Raw genomic sequence first — 19078 nt, forward strand, 5'->3', positions numbered from 1 at the left:
CTGACAGGAAAGAAGCACTGGGCTTATTTTATATCACCCAAGGTCAGAGTCCAAGGAGAAGGGATTACATAGGGTCCACCTCAATCTCCACTGAAAGTAAGGATGGAATAGATGTAAACTTTGACAATCTTCCTGTCTCCAGAATGTTCAAGGGTCAGCCAGATGAGAATAGTTACTGGTGTAGAAAAACTCAAGACATGAGCCAAGGGTTCTAGACTGTCCCTTTTGGAAACATCCCATGATTGGAGGTCTTGCAAACAGTCTAGAGAGGAAGAGAATTCAAGATCTAGAAATTTAAATTGAGAACTATCACAATGATTCATGAGGTTCTCATGGGAAATGAACGAGAACCATGAGTTAGTTCCCTCCACTAATATAGTCTTACATATTTTTGTTTTCTATTCTCTTTGCCACACATTGCTTCCCTGCCATGCAATATGCAACTGGCTCTGAGCAAGGGCAATAAAGACCTGACCTAGCCATCCCCACCCACGCCTCTTCCAGGGAGAAGGTGAGGCAAATAGATCTTAATAAGGAGAAAATAAAAGATGGCTAAGTGCTACCTCACTGTTACTCACAGGCTTGTGGTCAGGTTTGTGAGCAGCCGGCCTCTTGCCAATACCTACAAGTTTTTTTGGAAGCGGGACACAGACATTCCAACAGAATGACTCGGGAAGATTCTGCTAACTCTAGAAGAGTTGATTGAACACTACATTTAAGTGATGCAACAGGGCATTGAATCATGCTCATAAAACACTCATCCTGTCAAGAGCCTTCCAAGAGGACGCTCAGGAGTCAGACCAGCGCTCAGGAGAAAGAAGGTAAGAAACACAAAGTAGACCCTTCTGGTTGAGCTGCCCACGCACCCTGTAGGTGGCAGAAGAGGCAGGTCTCACCCTCCAGGAGGCATTTTGGCCACATCTATCAAGTCATAAAAATGCTACTCTCTGATAGGCCAAGCTGTCCCCTGGGAATTATTCCATGAAAAGACTTCAGAGGAAACAGCCTACATATACAGAGGTCATGGCAGAACTATCATCACAGAAAACCTGAAGCCACCTCAAAAGAAGCCCCCAAAAAAGAATTTTTTTAAATAAGTTACATATCATGAAACCACTACAAATGAATGAAAACTAAGTGTTCATAATAAAAACTAGACAAAAACTCAGAGGAAAGCCATTTGATTTGGGGAAGGGCAAACATAGGTATTTTACTCTTTAAACTTCCTTCAAAGTTTTAAAATGGGAACAGACCAAAAAATAGAAGAGAAAAAAAAGAAAGACTTTGTCCCAATAAAAGGGGTGTTCCAGAGCTCTTTGGGCTCCAGTGATAATTCTCTGGTGTTCTTTTTTCTCTGTATGCTGTGTGTATGACAATGCTTCCAGGGAGAAAAACAGCAGCATTGCAGAGTCTGAAAGAAAGTGAAGCAAGGCCTTGACCTTAAAAGCAAACAAAACAACAAAAATAATCCACTCTTTTGCATGAATGTGAGTAAGTTTACTACCTTTCAGCAAAGGTAGTGGTTTAGACTGAGTATCCCTTATCCAAAATGCTGAGGACAAGAAGTACTTTAGATTCAGAGGTTTTCAGATTTTTGGAGTATTTGCATAGACTTTAGCAGTTGAGCATGCCTAACCCAGAAATCCAAAAGCCAAAATGAAATCTGAAACATTTTGAACTCGACTCTCAAAAAGTTTCAGATTTTGTTGCACTTTGAATTTTAGATTGGGATGCTCAATCTGTACCTTAACTGAGGTGTCCTTTGGGAATAAAACTGTTTACAAAGAGATTTGAATCAAAAACTATAAGCCCTGACTCCTTCCCCACAAAATAAAAACAGAGCACAGCACAAGCCTTGTCTCTGCCTGCCCCTTCTTTCATAATTACTCAGTGGAGATTTGAGTTGACATATGATATATGAGTTATTATGTTAGTTGTGGTTTTGTCATATGTGACCTTTCTTGCGTTAGAACACATTTCTTCCATATATAATTCATTTAAAGTTTTTATCATGGAGGGATGTTGAATTTTGCCAAATGCTTTTTTTTTTTTTTTGGCATCTACTGAGATATCACATGGGTTTATGCTTCATGTTCTTAATGTGATGTTATAATATTTATAGATTTGTGTATGTTGAACTATCCTTGCATTCCTAGGAAAAACACTACTGATCATGGTGGATATCCTTTTAATATGTCATTGGCAGTACTCAGTTTGTGAAGTATTTCATCGAGCTTTTCAGGGTGCCAGATTACATCCATCCATGAACGACCTCTCTATGTAATGAAGCCTCTCCCAGTATTGGTGTTGAACACTGGACAATCCCTGACTCCTGAATGTGGACTCTGACGTGGTTCTGAGAACCCTGAAATGCCCTTTTAGTGCTGCCCTAACAACAAAAAACATTCTCTTCTCTTAATGCCTCTGAGCGGAGGAAAGCAGGTCATTTTCAAGGAGCTCTCTGCGTGTGAATCCAAAAAGAAAATGGGTTTCAGTTAGCTAGCAACTGGTCCTAGTGAATAGATGTTACATTGGCTCTAATAGCTCCATGGTCCCAAAGGATATGCTGCTGCATCACTGGGCTAAGAAGCAGCATATGGATTCCATTGCGATGGAACTAAAAAACAAAAAGACAGACATCATAGACCCAGGACAGTCATCATCAAACTTCATGAGGTGAGAGTGAGAAGAGTTAAACCCAAGAAAACCCCATGATACCTTCTAGTGACACACTTGCTGCCACAGACACACTGACTACTCTGACTCTGGGATATGAACAAGAAAAATGCTTGAGAAGGAAGGAACGATGGGCCCAAGAGTGTGAAGGAGGTGGAGAGGTGAGTGTGCCTAGGTTCCCACAGTCCCATGACTATTAGTTCCTGGGTTGTATTTTCGGGAGATGGAATATGTAATGCAGCAGTGGCAGAAAAATATCTTGGGAAATACTTTGCTTGGTGGATTTTGCCTGGGTGAGAAAGAAAAAAGGAAGGCATGGTAATTTCAGACACACTGGAAGTGGGAGGTTGCAACTCTGGTGCACCTGCACTGGGAACAGTGGGCAGACACACCGAAGAGAAGGAACAGACAGATGGGCAGGAAGGAAAGCAGGATGGGCATGCAAGGGGCCAGTTGAGCAAGAAGCAGAGGAAAGCCCTCCTGCAGAGCCTGGAAGGAGGAACACACCAGGAACAAAGGTTGTTTCTGGGAGGAAGTAAGGCTCAGAGCAGCTCTGAGAGAGAAAACCAGAACTCTCGAAGCAACCATGGAGGCTTACTCAGCCACTTTTTTTATTATCATTTTTTCACTCTATATATTATTAAAGAAAAAAAGCTTATAATTGGATTTTAAAAAAATTAGAAAACGCTCCAGCTGAGGGTGTGGTGTGACAGGCTGGGGCTTGGGTCCTTCTCGGCTCCTCTGACTTCCCTTTACATACCAGCCCATCACTCTACATGACTCTTCTTGCCAAGCACACAGACAGATGTCATCCGTGTCTGTGCAGTAATATTTTACTCAAGCCTCAACTTTTTCCCACTGGGCACATTCCAGGTAAGCCACAGCCCAAAGCACCCCATGGCATTCCCCAAGCATTCCCTCTGAAGAAACATTTCTAGCATCATCCCACCTTCCAGGGCCTGTAAATGGCTGCCTGGAACAAGCTTTCTCTTGTTAAGCCTCTGCTGCCTCAAGCCACAAGACTGCTCTCACTTTTGTTGACCCCAAAGTTTGAAAAACAGGGGGATTGAGCCTAGTCTGCCCTGCTGCCTGCTTCCCCCCGTCAGAAGCCTTGATTTGTACTGTGGTTATTCCAGAGAGTAAATGTCTGAGTAACTGGCAAATGTCACACACCTCCTGTCCTGGTTGGTTTATAGAAAAAGCCTCTCCATCAAACAGTCAGGGACCACCATGGGGACAAAGGGCAAACGCATTCCTGGACCTTAACTCATAGCTACTACAAGCATGGTGTGTACTCTTCCCCACTATCCCACCTTAACTCACGACTAGCTGCTATTAATATCATAATATGTGTCCTTCCTGACCCTTTCACTCACTCTCAAAGGTTTACCAGCCTTAGAAATCAGATTTACCATTAAAACCAGGTCACTCTCACCGTTACTCTCCAAGGACAAACAACCCAAAGGATCATACTGTTGAGGAGTCAGCAAAACAGAAGATTCTCAGGGCCCTTGACTTCGTATTTGCCATGATTTGTTTTTTTCACTTCCACCTGTGTATTCTCTTAACAGCTACCCAACTCATCCTTATCACAAGACAGACATGTTTACACAGGGTGCCACATCCACATGAGATGTGATAATTATCACCAGTATGACCAGAAAACTCCTTCAAGGTTAAAGTTTTCACCCAGGAAACAAAAAACACCTTTTGAAATGTACCTACAGGCAATTAACATTCCTAAACTCTAGCTCACTTCTACCACACTTTCACACAAATGAATCAAAGTAACTATCTTTTGACTTGACAGTCAGCCTGACACTATCCTATCAGTGCAGTGTCTCTTCTCAGGTAGAAGCCATCATAAAAGCTTTGTCTGTTTATTTGCTCAACTAATTTGGTTTTATTTCTTCTGTCACCAAGGCAAAGTCCCCATGTCCAGTAAAACCCAGATGGTCCAAAAGGACAGGGCATGCAGGCTGCTTACTGAGATAGCTTCCTGATCAGAATGCTGGGTTTATGAGAAGGAAACTTCTGGGGATTTGTGTGAATGTAGAAAATGAAGCCCAGACCAATATTGTTTTATATAAAGAAAGAAGAGGGCTGGGGTTGTGGCCCAGTGGTAGAGTGCTTGCCTAGCTTGTGTGAGGCACTGAGTTCAATTCTCAGCACCACATAAAAATAAATAAATAAAGGTATTGTGTCCATCTACAACTAAAAAAACATAAAATACAGAAGAAATCAAAGGCCCACCTACCACCATGTGAACACAGTACATATGAGAGAAATCTAAGAGGTGATTACAGCTGTAAATTTAAACATTTTAGGCATCTCCCCACCACCTAAAATATGTTCACCCCCTTAGTTCCCTGTTGTGTCACCTCATCTGTAAAGAAGCTTTCTAATTCACATTTTAACGTATGCATAACAATTCACAACATGCAGGTTACTGGCTAGCATAAGCCCAGAACACCTGGTATACAGGTGCCCACACTTTTACATATTGCAGAAAGCTGAGTGACCCCACTTCACTGAATTACAGACAGGATAAAGAGATCAAGAGAACCAGAAACAATAGTCACTGATATGTAGGTAAAGAAAAATAGAGGGGAAAGGCAAACACCAAAGGAGGTGAAATATACTACATCTCATTGAAATGAAGACTCCATCAACTGAAAACTAAACTAGTATTAAATGTCCCATTAAGGAAGAAAAAAAAATGCTACCAATACAACTAATATACATTGTCAACTGTAATATGTAGGTTGAGTTCAGGGAAAAAGGACTCCTGAAAAAAATTTGTCTTGGAACAGATGAAACATAGTACATTAAGACTTGATGCCCAGGCCTCAGGGAAGTCACATAAACCAGGACTTCTCCAACCATGGAATACATGAGAATCTCCTGGCTTTTTATGATGCAGATTCTGATTCTTCAGGTCTGGAGCAGAACTGTAAAAGGCTGCATTTCTTTTTTTCTTTTGGTACTGGGGAGTGAACACCCAGGGGTACTTCACTGCTGAGCCACATCCCTAGCAATTTTTTGTTTTTTATTTAGAGACAGGATCTCACTGAGTTACTCAGGGCCTCACTAAGTTGCTGAGGCTGGCTTTGAACTTTCTCTCCTCCTGCCTCAGCCTCCCAAGCTGCTGGGATTACAGGCATGTACCAAGCCCAGCCGGAATGCTGATTTCTAATCAGCTCCCAAGAGGCCCACTCTGTTCTCATGGCCATCACTTACCTAGATAAGGTGTGAGTACTTCAGCTCAGAGTGTTACTGGTGATGGCCATTCCATACAAAAAAGAATAATGGATTCAAAAAACAACATTATCATAAACATTGTGCCTGGCATTGGGCTGAGCTCTTTGTACACACAACCCCCCTAATCCTCATCATTTCCCCATAAAAAAAAAAAATCAGGCTTATTATCATCCTGACTTCATGAATGCAGACATGCAGCAGAACAGGTCTGAATTCCCTACCAGGCTGTGGAGAGCAGATCAAGGCATCTTTGTTCCTGTGATTTTATTTTTTACAAATAAATATGTAAAGGAAAAAATAACAATGTGTCTCTCTTTGTTAAGAGCTGATTTTAAAGTATCTGGAAATCATGTGAAATGGATAGGAAAGTACTTTTCAAATTTTGAAACATTACACAGACTGAGGTGACCATGATGAGCAGACGATTCTCCATGGTGTCCTGTGCTGACTCCTAGTTTCTGCAACATCAATGATATTCAACAGAAGTCCATGAAGAAGTTTAAAGAGAAGCTTCATCTGCCAATATGACTACATGACCCTAGAGGCACACTTTATTAAACTGGAATAATTCCTTCAACGTTGACATTTGTGTCTGAAATGAAACTCAGTGACAAAATTCTTGAATCCCAAGAAGTCTTATCCAGGTAGTGCAGACTACACCCTCCCTGGGAGGTCAAAAAGCTAAGAACTGAATTTCTGCAGCTCAGGGATAAAGGGGCACAGGGAACATCTCACAATATGCTACCCTGGTACTGGTCCTAGGTATCAGTAGATGCCAGAAGAGGCTTCACTCTGATATTCCCTTATCTGCCTGAAAACTGGGCTTGCTAAAGAAGAAAACAACTGCCTTTGGTCAATAGCCCCTCTTCCCCGCAGCCCACACACATTTTTTCATTAACTAGACTCATCACAGGAACAAAGATGGAGAGACTGCACCTGGAGAGACTGTCACAAGCTATTATCTGTCTCCTGTGCCTAGTCAGCTTTCAAAGAGGATTGTTTACAGATCACTATTTGTCTCCCAGGCCATTCATTCCCCTACAAATCACTTACTGTACCTCAAAAATGGCCCATATTCCCCCTTTTCCCTCTCTCCTGTGAAGAAGGGTATTAAGCATCCTAACCTCATGGAAGTATTGGGCACACACTGTCCTATGTTCCTGTGCATGGTAATAAATCTGTAGGCATTTGTCTCCTGTTCACCTGTTCCTATTCCTCCACCTATCCATCCCAACAGGGTAAGAATTTATAGATAACAAACTCAGCTTTTATCCAGGTTTTTCATCACAACACAATTTCCCTCACTGTGTTAATGTCTTCAGAATATGAACTTGAAATTGTACTCCTGATGAGCAGTATCTTATGACCTAGTGACTCTGACTTTTTCAGGGGAATAAGTACTACTAGACAATACTCAGACATGCCTAGCTGGCATTTCCCAGTGTGCAAAGGGATGCCCTATCTCAAACTGAAGACAAACTAAAGAGGAGAAAAGGGACCGAACACCTATGAGACAATACAACAGACCCTACATCCTTCATTCCCTTGGACACTGGGTGCTCATTTTACTCCAGAAGATCTGAGGTGCTTACAGGGCTGTGTGGATAGAGATGGATAGTGAATGGGTGATGGCAAGTCAGTATATCATAGCCTAGGATGCACAAAGACCAGACAGGATAGTAGAATAGTGCTTCTTATTCCTCTCTTTCTGATCTAGAAATGATGCTGCAATTTGGTGTCACTTTCATGATCCCCCACATGGATGTGACAATGGGAAGTCCTCCCTCCCACCCCTGTCTTCCTTGAAATTTCTGTTTGATGCTTGACTGCCAGGATTCAAATATGCCCTAAGTTAGTCCCTGCGATTTAAAACAGAGGGGAAAAAGTGAGAAAAAAATCAATGAAATAAAAAAGATTTTTGCTGTACTTTGGATCTTAAATGATCCCCAAAGGCCCATGTGGTAAAAACTTAATCCACAATTTGCTGCTATTGGAAGGTGGTGGAACCTTTAAGAGGTGAGGCCAAGTGGGAGGTCTTCTGGTCACTGGAGGTGGCCTCATATGGGAGTATCGGGACCCTACACCTTGTTCTTCCTTTTTTTTGCACTCAACCACTATGAAGTGAATGGACCTCCTCTGCTATATGCTCTTGTTGTGATATGCTGCCTTGCTGTAGGACCAAAAGCAATAGAACCCATCAACTGTGGTCTGAAACCTCCAAAACTGTGAGCTAAAATAAACCTTTCCTTAAAAAAATAAAATCAATAAAAGATAAAAAATAAATAAAATAAACCTTTCCTCTTTTTAAATTGGTAATCTTGGGTATTTTGTTACAGTAATGTAAGCTGACTAATGCAGTTGTTATTCTAAAAAAATCAATAAAATTGATAAATTTCTAGCAATATGACAAAAAAAACCCAACAAAACAAAAAAACAGACAAAAATCACCAATTTCAGGAACAAAACCAAGGATATAACTATAGACCATATATCCATTAAATGGATAAAAGGAGTACTACCAGCAACATTATACTCATAAATTCAATACCTTAGAAGAAATGAACCAATTTGTCAATAACCACAAACCATTCAAATTTAATCCTAATGAAACAGACAAGCTGAATAGTTCTATAGTTATTAAAGAAGTTTAATTTTTAATTTAAAAGTTCCCAAAAAATAATTCTCCAGGGCCATGGGGTTTCACTGCAGAAGTCTACCAAACAAGATAAATTAAGAAACAATTAAGAAGAATTAATCTGTGTAATCTCTTCCGGAAAAGACAAGGAAGTTTCCCAACTCACTTTATGCAGCCAGTGCTTCCTTGATATTAAAGTTAAAAAAAAAAAAAAGATAGTACCAAAAACAAACAAACAAATCCCTATAGATAACATCTCCTATGAGTTTGGATACAAACAAATTCTCAACAAAACATAAGCAAATTGAACCCAGCAATGACTAAAACAAATGATATACCATGTGAGAATTTAAATTAATATAGCCATTATGAAGAACAGGATGGAGGTGCCTCAAAAAACTAAAAAATAGAACCCACAATCCCACTTCTGGGCACATAACCAAAAGAACTGAATTCAGTATGTTGAAAATATATCCGTGTTCTCATGTTCATTGCAGCATATGCACAATAATCAAGATTCAACTTAAGTGTCATCAGTAGATGAATGGATAAAGAAAATGTGATACATGTTCATGATGGACTATGATCCAGCCTTAAAAAAAATTCTGTCTCTGCAATCATATACATACATGTAGAGACCTGGAGGACATTATGCTAAAGGAAATAAGCTGGGCACAAAAAACACTATATAATCTCACTTACATGTGGTGAACTGCCAGGCACAGTGGTGCATGTCTAATCCCAGCAGCTCAGGAGGCCAAGGAAGGAGGATCACAAATTCAAAACAAGCCTCGGTATCTTAGCGAGCTCCTGATCAACTTAGTGAGAACTTGTCTCAAAATAAAAATGATCTGGGGATGTGACTCAGTGGATAAGTGCCCCTTTTTGGCTCAATCTCCAGTACCCAAAAACCAAACACAGGGGCTGGGCTTGTGGCTCGTGGTGGAGCACTTGCCTAGTATGTGTGAGGCACTGGGTTTGAAAAGTTCTATCAACAACTAAAAAAAAAAAAGTTAAAAAAAAAAAAAAACCAAAGAGATGAACTCATAAATCAGAGAGTAGAAAGGTAAGTTACCTAGGGAGGAGGGATGTAGAGACACTGTTCAAGGCATGAAGTTTCAATTAAGAGGAATAAGTTTTCAAGACCTACTGTACAGCATGATGATCATAGCTATTAACATTGTATTATGTATTTCAAAACTGCTAAAAGAATAGAAGTTATACGTTCTCATTACAAAAAGATGTGTGTGAAGTGATGGATGTGATAGCTTGATATCATTATTCCAAAATGTATCAAACATATATCAAACCATCATAGTGTACCACATAAGTGTACACAATTATTGTCAATTAAAACCAAAAACTTAAATTTAAGAAAAGAATGATATACCATGAGCAAATGAGATTTATTCTGGGCAAGGCTGATTCAACATTAATCAATCAATGTAATTCCCTGTGAGTGAACGGCAATGCATCTTCCTCTGCTCCTTCCACATCTACACAAAGACATGACCATGCTGGGCGGAAACGCAAACCCTCATTCAAGCCAAGCCCACTGCCTGTCCTCCTCGAGCCCAGATCCCATCTTAGGGTCAGACCCTGGGAAATTCACACTTGAATTTGATTTGCTAAGAGCTGTTCACACAAAGATGTCAGAGAACAACATTCCTCCCAAAGGCTCACAGGTCCATTTCTAACTGACTCCCTTTACGCCCTAGCTAAGTCACCTGGTACCTTTCTTACCTTGAAAAGCACCCTAGCTCTAACTGATGGATGCACCAAGCTTGGGTCAAGTATAAAAGACCCTGTCCATTTTCAACTTGCTTTATGAAATAATGAGACAGCATCCATGTGGAGTCCTGGAGGGGGCAACTCCCCAGTCTGAAAGCTCATTCTGTTCTCTGCAGTCCAGTATCAAGTGTCAGGCAATTTTGGCTACAAGTGGAACTTATCCCAGTTCTTGCTTACAAAAATAAGAAGCTCTGCAAAGGGGCTTGAGGTACAGTTCAGTGGTAGAGTGTTTGCCCAGCATGCATGAGGCCCTGGGTTCCATCCTTAGTGCAGAGGGTAGAGGGGGTCTGCAAGGCTTATGGATCTTATGAACCTAAAATGTGTACAAGTCTTCAGTCTTACTATAAAACTATTCCTAGGTCTACTTTTTGATATTAAAGTTGCTCTTAAAAGTTTTGAAGTAAATTGGGAAAAACTCAAATCTAAGTTCAAATTCAATTGTTGACAAATACCAAAACATAAATTCAAGTTCAACCGGCTCTGAAGTTGTGAGTCAGAGGGGTGTCATTTAACTCTCACCTAGACCTGGCTCAGAGCACGTATGCAGATTTGCAGCAGGGAAGGGTGTAGCTCTGGATAAATTTGCTAACCTTTGTTGCTTTGCAGAATCTGAAGATAAGCAGCATGGATTTTCTGGCAAGAAATTCACACAATAGTCAATCATACTTATATCAATCCACCTAATGGGTATAACACCAGGTACACTGCTGCCTTCTAAGTGAAAGACACTCTGAAGCTGGCACAATAATTATGGAGAAGATTTATCTTGGGGAACCTTGAGATGAAACATGGCCCTGGCATGTTTCAAAACCCTGGAGCCTTACAGAAAAGGCGGCATCCATGTGGACCCTCAGAAGCCCATATCAGCAGCTGCTTCAGGAGTAGGTAAACATGTCTTCCCATATCTGCTAGAGTTCTTGGGTAGCCAGCCAGGGAGCTGCCACTGTGCACAGATGATCAAAGTAGGTACAATGTCAGAGGTCCCAGTCTTCTTCCATACCCTTCTCTGTGCACCTCACCCCCATGGAAGCTGAAAGCTGCCCATGCTGTACTCCCAACCTACCCCTCCCCACATCCTGGAGAGATGCACCTATAGTTTCTAAATCGGCCTTAATCCTAACTATCTGCAGATCATTTTTGTTTTTGAATAAAAGATTATCTTCTAGACTTTCCTGAAAAGCAAGTCTTTGGGTTTTATTCACACTTCCTTAACTTTCTCATTTTTGTTGGCTGCGTCTTATATTGGAACCAACTATATCCTGTCAGATGTAACACTCACTTCCTTGTGTGGACTCCAGGCATGAGTCCCCATAGCAGGCAATGCAGAGCCACATGCTGAATTTACTTTCTCAGGAGTTATATCATCCCTGAAAACTAAGAGTGAGAACATTCTACAAGCCAATAATACAACTATATGCAGTCTGCCATGAACCCATGGAAACAGGACAATTCAATGAATGGTGGATAAAACAAACCAACAAGAACTTCCAAAACAACAACTCAACTTCCCCTCCAGTCTGCCCTCCTCCAATAGTAAAAGGAGACACCAAAATTTTGCTGGGACCTTCCAAACTGAAACCAGTTCTGGTTAAAAATTAAAAAAAAAAAATCTTTGTGTATGCCTCCTGCCTAGTTCTCTGACCAGAGTCTCCAAATTCCTCCTAGAGTTGGTTCATCTTTCAGATGGGAGACAGCAAGACACTAAAATACCTTGCAAGTAAAAATTTTAAATTGCTGCCCCCACCATGCAAAATGTTTTACTGCAGTATTGAACTCTTCTTGTGGTCCATTAAATTGTTGTCCTATTCTAGGTAAGTGGGGATATTTTAAATAGATCTCAAAGTGGGTACTTAAAGTTCAGTGTTTCTTTAAAATGCTCTAACACTGACTGATATCTGAGAATATTCTACAAGTACTAAAAAATTAAAATAGCCAATGTAGCAATGGAAATCCCAGCACTGAATCTTCCAGGTGTGGGAGCATTAAGCAAATTTACTCAGTGAGTTGCAGCACTGAGCCCATTGTGTGCCAGGTGCATGGGGCTGTCAGATGATGAATGTTTCAGGGATCTGACCAAACACCAGGAGCAAGGAGTGGGAGGGTCACGTACAACATGCACCTCTGCTGAAATCTGAAGGAACTGCTGGGAAGCTAAAAAACAACACACAAGGAAGCTGAGACACAGGTGGCTTCCTGGTTCCTGTCTCAGGTGAGGTTTGGTGTGCAGCCCTGCGAGTCACAACAAGGAACTGAGGGGCCAAGCCAGGTGCAGATGGTTCAAGCCGAGCACAGCCCTCCCTGCCTGAGGATTGGGCAAACCCTTACATACTCTACCATGTTTCTAAGCAACTGGTGTGGGCACAGTTTGCTTGACCCATGTAGAAGGTAGGCAAAAGCCAGATGGCCTGACTCTCCATGTCCTAGGGCAGCCCTGACTCTCCCCTGCCAGGGATCATGGATCCTCACATAAATGGGCATGGTAATGTACACAGCTAGGTGTGTAGGGACTCACATGTAAAAATCCTTTTATTAAACAATGTTCAGTTGTCCCTCAGTATCCATGGGGATTTGTTCCAGGACCTGTGCAGATACCAAAATCTGAGTCTCATATATAAAATGGCATAATATTCACATAGAACTTACAAACATCCTCCTGCATACTTTAAACTATCTCTAAGTGATTTGTAATTCCATGTAAATACTATATAAACAGATGTTCGAGTTCATTGTTGAGGGAATAATTGCAAGGAAAAAAACTATACATGTTCAAAACAGACCTAGTTTTTTAATATTTTTGATCCACAGTTACTTGAGTCCACAAATATAGGACCAGTGGATGGATGTGGTCAATACATATAATATATATATTTCCTATTACTAACAAGTTTTATGCTTATTTAATTTCTTCTCCAAATTCTTGAAATAAGTTGTGTTTCTTCAGGGAGTACAAGTTTACCTTGCGCAAAATATCATTTTTTTTCCTCCTGAAAAATTTTAACACTCAGTGAGGGGATAAAACATGAGTCTGTGGGAAAATGCAGTGTGTCTCACCCGGGTAATTATGTGGAAATGCTATGAAAGGGCAGGAGAGAGGTCTTTCATCGTGTCCCGATATCAAATGACTGACTGTAAGAGAGAAATCTTTTGAACAGACAATGAACTGCAATGTGACATTTGATTTCCAAAGCTTGCCCTGCGTCTCTGGAATAGAGCAAGCAACATAGAGTGCCCTTTGACTTTCCCAGCTCCCAGGGTGTCTGAGGAAGTCACTTCTGCTGTCCTGCTCAACTGTGGAAAGTGGGGGGTAGGGGGGCAGGGCACATGCACCTCCACCAGCCTCCAGGCCTCACTGATGATTGCATACTGTAAGCGGTTCAGGACAAAGCCGTCAATCTCCTTCAGGACTCGCACAGGGGACTGTCCAATCTTCTTCATCAAGGCGTGGGTTCTGTCCATTGTTGCAGGGGCCGTCTCTGGGTGAGGGACCAGCTCGACCAGTGGGACATAATATGGAGGATTCACCTTGGGAGAGGGAGAGAGAAGAAGGGTCAAGGAGATGCTCTGGGGAGTGTTGCTCTGGCTGATTGGGCCCACCTATCCCAAATGGTCTGGGTCGGGGTGGGTGTATCTTTGGAAAGGCCCTTAGATTCAGTATCTAATGACAAAACACCTGAAAAAGAAATGCATTCACAAGAAGAGAGAAAAGAGAATTTGAGCACAGAACTGCATAGTTATCAACAGTGATGGGGCCCCTTATGTTTCAAGCAATAGAGAGAGAGGAGAGGAGTGAGTCAAAGGGCTCCTGCTTAGAAAGGTTAAGGGACAAACACACTATCTTAAACGCTTTCCTTTCTGATGGGCCCTTCTGCTTAAGACTGTGAGGCAGACTAGGAGACACATCCCCCAGGAATTTGGAAGACAAACACTCAGAAAAGGAGGCAGTTTCTCCAAAGTTTCCGGGGATGGTCCCTGTGCTCAGCCCAGGCAGGGTGCGCGTGGCCGGAGGTACAGAGAGGGGCTGCAGCTGCCAGGCTCTGTAGGAGCCTAGGCTGGGCCAGGCACAAGGGGAGCATTCTTCCTCCTGTCGGGTATCTGAAACAGAGCCTGGTGCATGTGATTGCAGATAGCACAGCGCACCAACACAGGCTTCCTTCACCCTCTCTGGGCACATGGAACCATTCAGCCCCATAGGAGAGGCAGCCAGCCCTCCCAGGAGACAGCCAGACCATTGACAATTCATCCACATACAGCAGAGGAGGGGGCAGATTCCTTTTCCCCTTCCCAGGATGAAAACGCAGGCTAAAGATGAGTGGTGGAGAGTATTGAATACCTCTATTTTTGTGTTTTGCTACTTTCTGTAGTTGGTCCTCTCATCTCACAGAGAGAGCTAAAAGGCATTCTCTGGGCAGCAGCAGCACCAAGCTTGGACCAAGCAGTACCATACAGATATACAAAGAAATGCACAGAAACACACCTGCTCTTAAAAGCAGCAAGCCCATAAACTAAATATGTACATGACAACCAACACAAGGGCAAATGGTTTGTGTGTCAGACAGAAGGGTGCATCAGAAAAGACATAAATGTGGGCAAAGGTGGCTGGGGGAGCCTCCTGATACTTTACAGAAGGAAGCAGGCCCTGATCTAATTCTAGGCAGCACTGGAGCTCAGTGGTGGACCAGATACATGTTTGGGGCCATGCATCCTAAAAACCATGCCTCTTTTTCTGGCTGTACTGTCTGCACGCAGGCTGCCCCCTTCCAGAGAGCATCATTCACAGAGCAGAGCACTGGGGGGCTAAGGAGACCTCCATCACATCCACCAGTCCATCATGCTCCCCAAACTGAGCTCAGGAAGGAAAAAGAAGGGAAGACTTTGTAGAGTGTGGCTAAAGTATCAGTAGAACCCTCTCCTGCTTTGACTGATGGCTGACACAGATTCTAAGTAACAGTAAGTATTGAGATGAAATGCAACTTCCAGACAGTCCTTCACTAACATGCTCTAGGGGCCATACTGTTATATCTAAACTCCTGTACACCAGAATTCTGGAGTCATCACCTCAGAGATATGAAGTAGATGAAGAAAGTCACACACACACACACACACACAAAATGAAAGGAAGAATGTTCAGAATAGAGAGAATGGCTGCGTTAATACCCATCTTCCTGAGCCTTTCATGTGTGATGTCCACCCACAGCCCCTTTTGTTGACTTTAGTCTAGGAAGCCCACACTAAAATACTCTGCACTGACACCACATGCCAATCCTGTCAGCACCTTCCACTCACCTCCCGGTGCTGAGGAAGGTGAGTAAAAGGTGCTTTAACTCCTATAAAAGGTGCCCGAGAGAAATTGTGGATGTCACAACATGTAGGCTAGTGACTTCTCTGTGCTGGGGTGGACATGGCAGTCTTTTGCAATTGCTGAATGTCCCAGGGCCTTTCAGGAGCATGAAGCCTCCTCCTCTTTCATCCTATTTCCTGTCCAGACAAAGATAACTGACAACTGAAGGACTGAGGATGGGAGCTAGGCACTCAACTTCTCCTTTCTGGCCTGGGAAACTCTGGATCCTCAAAGCTTATCAATGGTTCTTGACTACTTAAGACTACCTGTCCAACTTATTCAAGATTATTTCCCCCCATTCACGTAGATGCCAGTGGAATGACTGAAAAATGAAGAAACAAAATTTTGAAGATGGTTAACTTGGATTATCTGATTTGCTTTTAATTAACATTAGTTTTGGTTAAAATACTTCATAAAAGCAACAAGAGATTAATTTTGGCAATAAAGTTTGGATTTACTTTAAATATGCTCTTTGTCTTTGATTAAACAAGTAAAAGCAAACAGTACCTGGATGAGACAATAGGGATGATGGAAAAAATGTCATTATTCAAGTTATTGATCATCCTGCTAGTCAAGAGTATTTTGCTGTGTTTAGCGTAGAAGAAAGTGAATCAGGAGTAATCTTACCCATTGGATAGTTTAAAATTGAACAGATGTGGGAAAAGTCTTGTCAAAGAATATAACAAGTAATTTCTGAACAATTTGATTTAGTTTAGATTTTCTTTTTAATTTTTTAAAACTAATTTAAAAGCAAAAATACTGGTTAGAAATTGGGAATTTTCTAACAAGCAAAGACCCTCCACTGAAGCAATCAGTTTAACAATCTAAATAGTGGCTTACAGGTTCCAAGAGCCCTTTTGTGGACACATCTATGCCATAGAAGGAAAGATGTCACAGGCTTCGTGGGACTTGATTTGGGTGCTTTCAGATAGGCTCCCTCCTGGTTCAAACCTCACTTACATTTGCATGGTAACTAAGCTGCTCAGTGGTATTCCAGGCAGTTCCTCTTCTGGGCATATAAAATTTGATGGGCATCCACCTCTCTGAGCAAACCTGGTACCTCCCCACTCTCAACTGCTGTTGCTCAAAAGAGGAATTTCCCTACACTCAATCCTAGGCCCTGTCACGCATGTTTAGCTACATGTCCTATGTTGTCATTGCTCCCCTCTCTGACCCATCGTCGCTGGATTCAGTTCTTCAGAGTAATACAGTTCTCTATAAACCAACCATAAGTTGAGCATCCCTGACCCTAAAATCTGAAATTCAAACTTGCTCCAGAAATCTGAAGCTTCTTTTTTTTTTTTTTTTTGATGATACTTGGAATGGAACTCAGGAGCACTATCACTGAGCCACATCCCCAGCCCTTTTTATTTCTTATTTTGAGACAAGTTCTTGCTAATTTGCCAATGATGGCCTTAAACTTGTGATTCTCCTGCCTCTCTGCCTATGGAGTCACTGTGATTACAGGTATGAATCACTATGGCTGGGAGAAATCTGAAAATTTTTGAGCGCAAATGTGTAGCTCAAAAAGTTTTGAGTTTTAGAGCACTTCAGATTTGGCATTTTAGGATTAGGCATACTCAACTGATAAAGTCAATGCAAATATTCCAAAATCTAAAACACTTCAAAATTTGGAATGTTCTTGTCCCAGGCATTTCAGATAAGGGATACTTAATCTATATTCTAGAGCCTTCCAACTTTCTCCTACTGATCCCCAAGTATGTTGGCTCTCTCAGCCATACTGGTCTCCTTAACATCCTACATGCCTATGTGTGTTCTTGGTCTAGGGTCTTTGCTTATGCCCTTCCCAAGTGTCAAACACTCTTTCCATCATCAGCCCAACCAGATCCTATCCAGGCTGGCCCAGCTGCTCTGTGTAGCTTCTTCCTACCCTTAACCTCTGATGACTGGGTGATACCAAGGGTGTGACCACCATTATGTACTATCATATTTATCATGGCTTGGCCAAGTTAACTTTCCTGCTCTAACAGGCTGCCCTGGTTCTCCAAGGTCATGCTGAGCTCACTGTCAGGACTCAAATGTCATTCACTGAGTGATCCTTAAATCTTTCCCAGTATTAATACCTTAACCTCAAAAAAGATTCCTTGAGTGCTCACATGCCAATTTGGAACCCATTACTCAATCAATCTCATAACATACTCATAGTAAGGAAGTTTGCCTAGTACATTACAAAGGATGGTGAAAGGGAACAATAGGAAAGGAAGGGTTTAAAGCCAAACCTGACTCTCACAATCTCAGAAGTGGGCCAGGATCTGTACTTAACAAAAATGACCTCATTCTGAATTGGTTGAGTAGAAGAGTTACTTATCTACAAAATCCTACTCAACATATGCATTTTTATCATAGCAGTTTGACTTCAGGGGTGAAATTACTTGTTTAGTTGTCAGCCTCCTCAGCTACATGATGAGTTACTCGGGGGCTAAAACCTCAAACATTGCTCATTCTATGCCTTGACGCCTTAGGCACACAGATAAAAATCCAACAGATTTTTAGACATACTTTTTTTAAATGCTAGTATTTCACAAGTCTAAATATACTAAAAACTAATGAACTATATGATTTTAATCAGCAGATTGCATGGCATGTGAATTATATGCCAATAAAGCAGTTTAAAATACTAGTAGATTTGTTGGAATTTATTGTATCCCCCTCCAAAAATGGAATGAGATACAATCAATTCTCCCAATTTCTGATTTTTTTTTTTGACAGAGTCTGCTATGTTGCCCAGGCAGGCCTCAAACTCCTAGGATTGAGTGATTCTCCTGCCTCATTGTCCTGAGTAGCTGGAACCACAGGCACATACACCACACCTGGCTCCCAGGTTTAAAATACTCACAGGATGAGCCACGATACATTGCTTCACGTGCACCAAACCCGCAAACAGCTTGGAAGGCATCAGGCAAGAGGTGGAACTGCTCAAGACGACTCTATCGTCAACAATGCGATCTAGCTGAGCAAAAATCTTCTTCTTCAGGTCTAGATTTTCAGGAACACATTCCTAGAAAGGACATATTTAATGACAGCTCATGATTGCCAAACACAGGCCCCAAGCAAGGCATTGTATGTTTGCTTCGTTCTGAAAGTGAATTAATTTGGAAATTGGGCACACTACACCATCGTGTAGTACCTTGGCATTTGAAACTGAGGTGGAGAGATCTCCATAACCTTTTCCCACCCTTCTCTCCTAAAGCAGACTATAAAAAGTTCTCTGCCTTCCCCTAAGGCAGGTCATAAGATTATCATTCCAGAGGTGCCCTCTCTGTACCTGGGAAAGGAATGTCCTTATCTCTGAAGACAAGGACATACAGAAGAATCTGAACAAACAGGTCTTGCTGAGTCCCCCACTTTATGAACAG

The 19078-nt window shown here is 41.8% G+C and overlaps 1 protein-coding gene across 1 annotated transcript in view; it reads right to left on the reverse strand.

Annotated features, from left to right (window-relative positions):
* The window catches only part of Cryl1 (crystallin lambda 1), a 142223-nt gene that overhangs the window by 14475 nt on the left and 108670 nt on the right, over positions 1-19078 (reverse strand). Inside the window, exons 4-5 of the mRNA XM_046447639.2 lie at positions 18559-18720; positions 13691-13885 (exon numbers count right to left, since the gene is read on the reverse strand). Coding sequence (XP_046303595.1) covers positions 13691-13885; positions 18559-18720 — 357 coding nt within the window. The remainder of the gene's footprint in view (positions 1-13690; positions 13886-18558; positions 18721-19078) is intronic.

The sequence above is a fragment of the Marmota monax genome, unplaced genomic scaffold (assembly GCF_021218885.2).
Source record: "Marmota monax isolate L192 unplaced genomic scaffold, Marmota_monax_Labrador192_F-V1.1 WCK01_AAM20220418_F8-fsc00043, whole genome shotgun sequence".
In the NCBI taxonomy this organism is placed as follows: domain Eukaryota; kingdom Metazoa; phylum Chordata; class Mammalia; order Rodentia; family Sciuridae; genus Marmota; species Marmota monax.